The sequence below is a fragment of the Trachemys scripta genome, chromosome 14, assembly GCF_013100865.1.
Source record: "Trachemys scripta elegans isolate TJP31775 chromosome 14, CAS_Tse_1.0, whole genome shotgun sequence".
NCBI lineage: Eukaryota > Metazoa > Chordata > Testudines > Emydidae > Trachemys > Trachemys scripta.
The window spans coordinates 5003314-5014239 of NC_048311.1; the positions used below are offsets into that span (position 1 = coordinate 5003314).

General features: G+C 45.7%; 2 protein-coding genes across 2 annotated transcripts in view; both read right to left on the reverse strand.

The window, feature by feature from the left end:
- LOC117887180 (E3 ubiquitin-protein ligase TRIM39-like) overlaps window positions 1-6799 on the reverse strand; it is a 36018-nt gene extending 29219 nt beyond the window's left edge. The window contains exon 1 of the mRNA XM_034789508.1: window positions 6723-6799. The gene's annotated coding sequence lies outside the window, so the exon portion shown is untranslated. The remainder of the gene's footprint in view (window positions 1-6722) is intronic.
- Window positions 2653-10926, reverse strand: part of LOC117887135 (zinc finger protein 850-like) — a 12462-nt gene continuing 4188 nt past the window's right edge. The window contains exons 2-3 of the mRNA XM_034789408.1: window positions 6723-6801; window positions 2653-6333 (exon numbers count right to left, since the gene is read on the reverse strand). Coding sequence (XP_034645299.1) covers window positions 4151-6333; window positions 6723-6792 — 2253 coding nt within the window. The 5' untranslated portion in view covers window positions 6793-6801 and the 3' untranslated portion in view covers window positions 2653-4150. The remainder of the gene's footprint in view (window positions 6334-6722; window positions 6802-10926) is intronic.

The window sequence follows — 10926 nt, forward strand, 5'->3', positions numbered from 1 at the left end:
GATATGGGTTCCGTCTATCGCCCCACCACAGTTTGGGAATCCCATTGCAGCAAAGCCATCCACTATGACCTGCACGTTTCCCAGAGTCACTACCCTTGATATCAGCAGGTCTTTGATTGCCCTGGCAACTTGGATCACAGCAGCCCTCACAGTAGATTTGCCCACTCCAAATTGATTCCCGACTGACCGGTAGCTGTCTGGCGTTGCAAGCTGCCACAGGGTTATCGCCACTCACTTCTCAACTGTGAGGCCTGCTCTCATCCTGGGATTCTGGTGCTTCAGGGCAGGGGAAAGCAAGTCACAAAGTTCCATGAAAGTGCCCTTACGCATGCGAAAGTTTCGCAGCCACTGGGAATCGTCCCACACCTGCAACACGATGCGGTCCCACCAGTCTGTGCTTGTTTCCCGGGCCCAGAATCGGTGTTCCACGCCATAAACCCGCCCCAGTAACACCATGATTTGCACATTGCTGGGGCCCGTACTTTGTGAGAGGTCTATGTCCATGTCAATTTCCTCATCACTCTCGTCGCTGCGCTGCAATCGCCTCCTCGGCTGGTCCTGGTTCTGCTTTGGCATGTCCTGGCTCTGCATATACTCCAGGACAATACGCGTGGTGTTCATAGTGCTCATAATTGCCGCGGTGATCTGAGCGGGCTCCATGATCCCAGTGCTATGGCGTCTGGTCTGAAAAAAGGCGCGAAACTGATGGAGGGAGGGAGGGGCGACTGACGACATGGCGTACAGGTACAGGGAATTAAAATCAACAAAGGTGGCCATGCATCAGGGAGAAACACAAACAACTGTCACACAGAATGGCCCCCCCAAAGATTGAACTCAAAAGCCTGGGTTTAGCAGGCCGTTGATTTCACGGAGGGTGGGGGAAGCAAATGAATACAGAATAAATCTGGTCCATCTATTTTTTACATCTTAAGCTGGCAGCAGACGGTGCAGCATGACTGATAGCCATCGGCATCTTCTGGGTGCTTGGCAGAAAATGATGTACTACAACTGCTAGCCATCATCATCAAGACGGTTCAATAGGCCAGGAGACAAAACATGTCTGCCCAGGTGCCTCTGATTGAACTCACTGAGGAATACGACGATGACAGATACCAGTCCTAATACACCATCCACTGCCAAAAGGCAAGGGGCTGCTGCTGTGTAGCAATGCAGCCCCACGTCTGCCAGCACCCAGATAGCCAATGACGCCTACCAGTCATACTGCACCGTCTACTGCCAAAAGGCAATTTGCTGCTGCTGTGTAGCAATGCAGTACTACATCTGCCGGCACCCAGATGACATATGGTGATGGTGAGCTGAGCGGGCTCCATGCTTGCCGTGGTATGTTGTCTGCACAGGTAACCCAGGTAAAAAGGCGCAAATCGATTGTCTGCCATTGCTCTGACAGAGGGGGAGGGGTCTGACGACATGTACCTAGAACCCCCCGCGACACAGTTTTGCATCATCAGGCATTGGGATCTCAACCCAGAATTCCAATGGGCAGCGGAGACTGCGGGAACTGTGGGATAGCTACCCACAGTGCAACGCTCCTCCAGAAGTCGACGCTAGCCTCGGTACTGTGGATGCGGTTCGCCGACTTCATGCACTTAGAGCATTTTATGTGGGGACACACACAATCGACTGTATAAAACCGATATCTATAAAACCAGTTTTGTTTAATGGGGCCGGTTTTGTTTAATATCTTTATTAATGATCTGGAAGATGGTGTGGACTGCACTCTCAGCAAATTTGCAGATGACACTAAACTAGGAGGCGTGGTAGATACACTAGAGGGTAGGAATCGGATACAGAGGGACCTAGACAAATTAGAGGATTGGGCAGAAAAAAACCTGATGAGGTTCAACAAGGACAAGTGCAGAGTCCTGCACTTAGGACGGAAGAATCCCATGCACTGCTACAGACTAGGGACCGAATGGCTAGGTAGCAGTTCTGCTGAAAAGGACCTAGGGGTCACAGTGGACGAGAAGCTGGATATGAGTCAACAGTGTGCTCTTGTTGCCAAGAAGACTAACGGCATTTTGGGCTGTATAAGTAGGGGCATTGCCAGCAGATCGAGGAACGTGATCGTTCCCCTTTATTCGACATTGGTGAGGCCTCATCTGGAATACTGTGTCCAGTTTTGGTCCCCACACTACAAGAAGGATGTGGAAAAATTGGAAAGAGTCCAGCGGAGGGCAACAAAAATGATTAGGGGTCTGGAGCACATGACTTATGAGGAGAGGCTGAGAGAACTGGGATTGTTTAGTCTCCAGAAGAGAAGAATGAGGGGGGATTTGATAGCAGCCTTCAACTACCTGAAGGGGGGTTCCAAAGAGGATGGAGCTCGGCTGTTCTCAGTGGTGGCAGATGACAGAACAAGGAGCAATGGTCTCAAGTTGCAGTGGGGGAGGTCCAGGTTGGATATCAGGAAAAACTATTTCACTAGGAGGGTGGTGAAACACTGGAATGCGTTACCTAGGGAGGTGGTGGAGTCTCCTTTCTTGGAGGTTTTTAAGGCCCGGCTTGACAAAGCCCTGGCTGGGATGATTTAGCTGGGAATTGGTCCTGCTTTGAGCAGGGGGTTGGACTAGATGACCTCTTGAGGTCCCTTCCAACTCTGATATTCTATGATTCTATGATTCTATGAAAACCGGCTTCTATAAATTCGACCTAATTTCGTAGTGTAGACATACCCTCAGTCTCCAAGTACCCACCAGCACCCAACCTCCCTCACCTATTGGCTGTGCCCATCCCGCAACAACCCAACTTCCAAATATTCCATTCCCCAGCATTCTCCATTTTGCCTCCCAGATCACCAATCTCTCAATGCCCCAGCGCCCATCTGTAATTAATGTGGGAATTTTCTGCAATATTTTTATGAATCTCCTTCCTTAGAGGTTTTTAAGGTCAGGCTTGACAAAGCCCTGGCTGGGATGATTTAGTTGGGGCTTGGTCCAGTTTTGAGCAGGTGGTTGGACTAGATGACCTCCTGAGGTCCCTTCCAACCCTGATATTCTATGATTCTATTAACAATATGTGTCTCAGTTGGCCATTTGTCTTTGCATTGTTACTCATTGGACGCAGAGAGAATAAAATGCTTCTCCTGGAACAGGGAAGGAGACATATGAAGTTTGATCTCTCTGTGGTGGCGTGAATGCACCCTCAGAAGCTGGCTAGAACCACAACATACCAATGGAAGATCCAGAAGAGACAATGACAGACATTAACCCTTAACAATAGGTGGTTCAAGCAGGCTGAATGTGTGAATACAGCATGGCTTTTTCTGGAGAACAGAGACAAGAGGTGTCAGGGATCATTGTTTAAGAAGAAGGTTCACAGACACATAGGAGTTCTCATTCAGGACTGAGAGATAGAAGGACAGAGAGAGAAGATGGATCCTACAACAGCATGGCTTTGTGAAGCCCTGGCTTTGACCAGTATGAACTGGGTTTTAACCTTTGCTTCTCTAAGTCTATGTCTACACTAGAGACCTTACAGCAGCACATCTGTACCGATGCAGCAGCACCATTATAAGATCTCTCGGGTAACCGCCCTATGCCGACAGGAGAGCTCTCACCCATCAACATAATTAAACCACCCCAACAACAGCTTCTCCTACTGACATAGCACTGTGCACACTAACACTTATGTTGGTGAAATTTATGTTGCTCAGGGCTGTGTTTTTTTCACATCTCTGAACTATGTAAGTTTTGCCGACATACGTGGCAGTGTAGGTATGGCCTAAGTTAACCTAAGGACTTCCTGATACTGTATCCCAGTTGATTATTTAAACCTATCCTGTTTGGAAAACACCTGCCTGGTGTTGCTACCAACACCACCTGAAGTGCATTGACCACTGAGAGGTGTGTGGCGGGAGAAGTCTCAGACCAGGAGTCTACCTCAGATGGATTCACTGTGCAGAGCTCAACATGAGTAACAGGAGTGCTGGAGTCCAAAGGCTCAGTCTCGGAGGTGTTGAGGCCGGGGGGGCTGCCTTTGTGGCCAGGGCATGGCATGGACCCTTTAAATCCATAACGGGTACCCTGTAAAACCCAGCCAAGCGTAGACCCCATCATCCCCATTTGACTGAGTGTAGCAGAACCGTTAGAAACACCATAACAAAAGCAACAATGAAAAACATTGTGAACACCTATTCCATGTGTATTTTCTGATGCCTTATAAGGTGGGAGCTCTGACGGAAGCTTTTCCCACACTCAGGGCATTTATAGGGTTTTTCTCCCGTATGGATCCTCTGATGTGTTTTAAGAAGTGAGTTTGACTGGAAGCTTTTCCCGCACTCACTACATTTAAAAGGTCTCTCCTCAATGTGGATTTTCTGGTGTCTAACAAGGCCTGAGGTCACACTGAATCGTTCCCCACAGTCGGGGCATTTATAGGGCCTGTCTTCTGAGTGGATTCGCCGGTGTCTCCTAAGGGCTGAGCTGTCAGTGAATCTTTTCTCACATTCGAGGCATTTAAAGGGTCTCTCTCCTGTATGGATTCTTTGGTGTTTCAAAAGGGCTGAGCTGTGACTAAAGCTTTTCCCACATTCAGGGCATTTATAGATTTTCTCTCCTGTGTGGATTATCTTATGTTTAATAAGACTTGAACTGTCACTGAAGCTTTTCCCACATTCTGGGCATTTATAAGGTTTCTCTTCTGTATGGATTCTCCTGTGTTTAATGAGGCCTGAGCGGTCACTGAAACTTTTCCCACAGACAAGGCATTTATAGGGTCTCTCTCCTGTGTGGGTTCTTTGATGTACAATAAGGGCTGAATTCACACTAAAGGATTTCCCACACTCAGGGCATTTATAAGGTTCTTCTCCTGTGTGGTTTCTTTTATGTTTAATAAGTCCTGAGCAGTCACTGAAGTTTTCCCCACAGACCAGGCATTCATATGGTCGCTCACCAGTGTGGCTTCTCTGATGTCTAGTAAGGTGTGAGCTCAGACGGAAAGTTTTCCCACAGTCAAGGCATTTATAGGGTCTTTCTCCCGAGTGGAGTCTCTGATGTACAATGAGGTCTGAGTTCACACTGAAGCTTTTCCCACAGTCGGGACATTTATAGGGCTTCTCTCCAGTGTGGATTCTCTGATGCGTGATAAGAGTTGATCTGCGATTGAAGCTTTTCCCGCACTCAAGGCATTTAAAGGGTCTCTCTCCCGTGTGGATTCTTTGATGTTTGATAAGGTAGGACCTTGCATTGAAGCTTTTCCCACACTCGGGGCATTTATAAGGTTTATCTACAGTGTGTATCCTCTCATGCGTAAGAAGGTAGGAGCTCACTCGGAATCTTTTCCCACATTTGAGGCACTCATAGGGTTTCTCTGCTGTATGGATTTTCCGATGAGTACAAAGGGTTGAGCTCAGACGGAAGCTTTTCCCGCAGTCGGGGCATTTATAAGGTTTAGCACCAGTGTGGATTCTCTGATGTCGAACAAGGCATGAGCGCAGGATGAAGCTTTTCCCACAGTCAGGGCACTTGTAGGGTCTCTCTCCCGAGTGGATTGCCTGATGTACAGTAAGGGCTGAAATCACACGGAAGCTTTTCCCACAGTCAGTACAGTTATAGGGCTTCTCTGCCACATGGATTTTCTTGTGTTTTATAAAGGCTGAGCAATCACTGAAGCTTTTCCCACAGTCGGGGCATTTATAGGGTCTCTCTCCTGTGTGGGTTCTCTGATGTTTCATAAGGTCAGAGCTTGCACAGAAGCTTTTCCCACAGTCGGAGCATTTGAAGGGTTTATCTACAGTGTGGGTCCTCTCGTGCATAAGAAGGTAGGAGCGCACTCGGAAGCTTTTCCCACATTGTAGGCACTCATAGGGTTTCTCTGCCCTGTGGATTTTTTCATGTGTCCTAAGTGTTGAGTTCTGACGGAAGCTTTTCCCGCAGTCGGGGCACTTATAGGGCTTCTCTCCAGTGTGGATTCTCTGGTGAGTAACAAGGATTGATTTCTGATTGAAGATTTCCCCACACTCCATGCATTTATAGGGTCTCTCATCAGTGTGGATTGTCTGATGCACAGCAAGGTCTGAGCTCACATTGAAGCTTTGGTCACACTCAGGGCAGTTATAGGGTTTCTCTGCAGTGTTAATTCTGTGATAGGCTTTGTTATTTTTAGTTTTCCTGAGAGCTCTGCCAGTGGAAGTGGCTTTACTCTGTGATGTCTCTCCAGGATTTTTTCCCTGACTGTCTGATATGCATTGAGAGTCACATGCCGTCACCTGATCAGGACTTGAGGAAACTTTCCCTGCCAACATTCCCAATAAACTCCCATGTGATGCTGCTTCCTCCAGACAATTCTCCTCCTTTATCTTCACCATCCCATCCTCTGTTGGAATAAAGAGGGAGAATTGAGACCTGATTCATTTCTTGTGCTGGGAAGTAAAGAATCCTTGGAAAGGGGGAACAGCAGAAATAAATAATAATGATATTGTCCGAAATTAGGAGCCAAATCCCACAATGCAGAGGGACCATTTCTGCTCCCACGTAACACCTCAACTGCCAGGAAAGGACAGAGGATGATGGGAAGAGAGGTGTATTCGTCAGTCAGTGAGTGTGGGAAGGAAGTCATAACTGACACACCTGCCAGGAGGATGTGACCCCTGCTGGGACAACCCTGACATGGGTGAAGAGGGGCAGAACTGGGGCCTTGGTGGAAAAGCCAACTGGTTTGTTCACTCGCCCGTGGTTTCTGAGTTGGCTTAACAAACTCCTCACCTGTGCAGGCACCTCTCATGATCTCCCCTTCCTCTGCATCCAAGGGGCCCGGCTCCTCCCCTGGCTCCATCAGAGAGATCTGGAGTAGAAATAGCCCCGGGTTAGATGAAGCGTGGACTCCCTGCAGGCTAGGTGAGTTTATTGGCTCACTTGCAGGCGGGTGCAATTTTTATTGATCTTTTATTATGAAAGAGGAAAGTGGTGTTTAAAAGTGAAGCGTTAAAATCAGGGGACGGAAGCTTTAATTCTCTCTCCAGTACCACCAATCGAAGCCACCTTAGGTTGTTGCTATGGCAGGGCTTCCTGCATGCAGCCAGCTGAGAGACAGTGGATGGGAATGAGACAGGCACTAAGGAGACCTCGGTTCTGTTACTAGCTTTGTCCTGGACCTGAAGAGCTATGATGTCTTCCTCATGCTTTTCTTCTAGGATAAGAGGCTAACATGGCCATTCTCAAGTGTTCAAACACCATGAGTCAGCTCTTCACATAGCCCCGCTCTGAACCCACCCCAGATGTGTTCCTAGCCCACAGTGTTCCCAGAATGCTTCCAGACTCCGTTAGCAGCCAATGTGGTGAGGGAAAAGAAAGATGCAACCAGAGCTACAAGTCACATTAAAGAGGAATCTAGAACCACAGGGTTCTAGGGTTGTGTTGGATGATATGCCGGCACTGAGAGATGGGGAATGGGGTAGGAACCATATGACATATGTCTGTCCCTCCCTGACCCCCTTATCTATCCCTAGAGTCTGTTCCTATAATGGTGGCAGCCTGCTGGCACCCCTACCTATTTCCCACTGGGAGAAAGACCCTGTACATTTATTTCTAACAGTCTGAGCTTTATCCAGCTAGTTATCTCAGGATCACAGCACTCTTCTGTCTGGGGCGAGCTCTTAGCAAAGCTTCCTTCAAACACTTCTAGACTCTATCATATTGAGAAAAGACTTGGCCAGTTTAGTACAGTGCAGAGCAGGTGTAGTGTCAGAAACTGCTGAGGGTGCATCATATTTTTCTTCCCCATTTCCTGTTTAAAAAACCCCACCACCACCACATTCCTCTTCTTTGTAAGTACAGGGGTAGTGAATTCTGGCAGACAGGGGTCTCCCTCTCAGAATTCCTCACCTTTCCCCATCTTGTAGTCCTTGTGATGGCAGTTTTTTACTAAATTTATTATTATTAAGGCTGTCAAGCGATTTAAAAAAAAATCATGATTAATCACGTGATTAATCGCACTATTAAACAATAATAGAATACCATTTATTTAAATATGTGCAGATTTTTTCTACATTTTCAAATATATTGATTTCAATTACAACACAGAATACAAAGTGTACAGTGCTCACTTTATATTATTATTTTGATTACAAATATTTGCACTGTAAAAAACAAATTAAATAGTATTTTTCAATTCACCTAATACAAGTACTGTAGTGCAATCTCTTTATCATGAAAGTTGAACTTACAAATGTAGATTTATGTACAAAAAATAACTGCACTCAAAAATAAAACTTGTTTGTCTGAGCGACTGGCTGAACAAGAAGTAGGACTGAGTGGACTTGTGGGCTTTAATGTTTTACATTGTTTTGAGTACAGCTATGTAACAAACAAACAAAAATCTACATTTGTAAATTGCACTTTCACGATAAAGAGATTGCACTACAGTACTTGTATGAGGTGAATTGAAAAATACTATTTCTTTTGTTTATTATTTTTACAGTGCAAATATTTGTAATCAAAAATAAGAATATAAAGTGAGCACTGTACACTTTGTATTTGGCGTTGTAATTGAAATCAATATATTTGAAAATGTAGAAAAACATCCAAAAATATTTAATAAATTTCAATTGGTATTCTATTATTATTTAACGGTGTGAGTAAAACTGTGAATAATTGTGATTAATTTTTTTAATCAAGATTAATTTTGGGGGGTTAATTGTGTGAGTTAACTGCGATTAATTGACAGTCCTAATTTATTATTATTATTATTATTGACCATAGCACCTAGGAACTCTACACATGGACCAGGATCCCATGGCCCTACACATTGTACAAACACAAAAAGATTTTCCCTGCCCCAAGCAGCTCACATTCCAACTATCACACAACAGACATCAAATGCAGACAGACAGATGGGGGAGTACAAGGAGGCATGATAGGTAGTGGTCTCTGAACACAAGCAGCCAAGGATTTTTGTAGGTGTAACAGCAAAGGAGAGTATTGAGGAGGAATTTGAAAGTGGGTACATTTGACTTAACTCTGCTCCCTGGAGTACTATAGATATTGGGTGTGGATCAGCAACAGCGGCAGCATACATAGGTACGTGGAAACACTGTGAGACTGCACCATTGTTTGTGCATTTATCTGCATGCATTCCAATTGCTATTAACTGCGTTCAGTGTAGGTATATTGAACAGCGGAGGGAGTAGCTGCGGCAGGTTGGTAGAGCTGTGACTGTGATATGAGGCCAGGTGCAGGTGTACCTTGATGGGCCAATCATGCTTCATTCCTGCATGAAGTGCTGTAGGTTGTCACTGGTCTCCGGGGCTAAGTGAGGGGTAAGCAAAGGCAACGTCTCAGAAGGAATCTTCAGGGCAAGGGTGAAAGTGTGGGAACTGCGAGAGACTGATAATATCCTATAATATCCTGAATGAACTTTATTGAACTAAGTTAAAACATATTGAATAAGGGTTAAGACCAGTGGGGTCCATCGCATTAAACATGCAATTCTGTATGTGTTATTATAGCATTGTATCTTCTCTAGTGGGAGGGAAAGCCAATTAACTTCCTCCATTATCAACCTTTTCAAGCCACCCCCGGAGACATGCACATATACTACTTCAAACTGGATTCTCTCCAGGGACCAACAGACAAAGGAAGGGTTTTTCGATAAATAGCCTGGTTTTAAACTGGCTCACGGTCTTCTTCCTGATCCAGCAAATGGACAGGCCCCTGGTCCACGGAGGATGCCAATCCTTAGAGGAGGATTGGAAGGACGGGGCCTTCTGAGATCCCATAAGAGTGGGTGCTTGTTCTGAGCTGAAGCTGTGACAAGCTTGTAATAAGGAAACCCCCTTGGGTGCAGGGTTGAAGAACTGCCCCAGCCAGCACCCTTTTAGGCAGGGCTTTGGAGCTGTGCTCCGGCTCCACTCCAGCTCCAGGCAAAAACCTGCAGCTCCACTGCTCCGGAGCTGCTCCGCACTCCAGCTCCAGACTCCACTCCAAAGCCCTGCTTTTTAGGGGTGGGGTTAACTCTGGTGGACTTATTAGCATGCCTGTAGGGTTGAGGTTTTTTAATTGTTTTTAATCTATTTTCTCTGTAATGTTTTTTGCCTTATGAATAAAGCAGGCTTGCTTAGGAAGTGCTGTGTGGTACCTTATAGTGTGGTACTGTAGCAGTCACAGCTGTTAACCATCTCGGAAAAGAAAACAAGCAGCTAATTGATAATTGTATTTATCAATACATTAGAAGCAAGAGGAAGACCAAAGACAGGGTAGGCCCACTGCTTAGTGAAGAGGGAGAAACAGTAACAGGAAACTTGGAAATGGCAGAGATGCTTAATGACTTCTTTGTTTCGGTCTTCACCGAGAAGTCTGAAGGAATGCCTAACGTAGTGAATACTAATGGGAAGGGGGTAGGTTTAGCGGATAAAATAAAAAAAGAACAAGTTAAAAATCACTTAGAAAAGTTAGATGCCTGCAAGTCACCCGGGCCTGATGAAATGCATCCTAGAATACTCAAGGAGCTAATAGAGGAGGTATCTGAGCCTCTAGCTATTATCTTTGGAAAGTCATGGGAGACGGGAGAGATTCCAGAAGACTGGAAAAGGGCAAATATAGTGCCCATCTATAAAAAGGGAAATAAAAACAACCCAGGTAACTACAGACCAGTTAGTTTAACTTCTGTGCCAGGGAAGATAATGGAGCAAGTAATTAAGGAAATCATCTGCAAACACTTGGAAGGTGGTAAGGTGATAGGGAACAACCAGCATGGATTTGTGAAGAACAAATCGTGTCAAACCAATCTGATAGCTTTCTTTGATAGGATAACGAGCCTTGTGGATAAGGGTGAAGCGGTGGATGTGGTATACCTAGACTTTAGTAAGGCATTTGATACGGTCTCGCATGATATTCTTATCGATAAACTAGGCAAATACAAATTAGATGGGGCTACTATAAGGTGGGTGCATAACTGGCTGGATAACCGTAC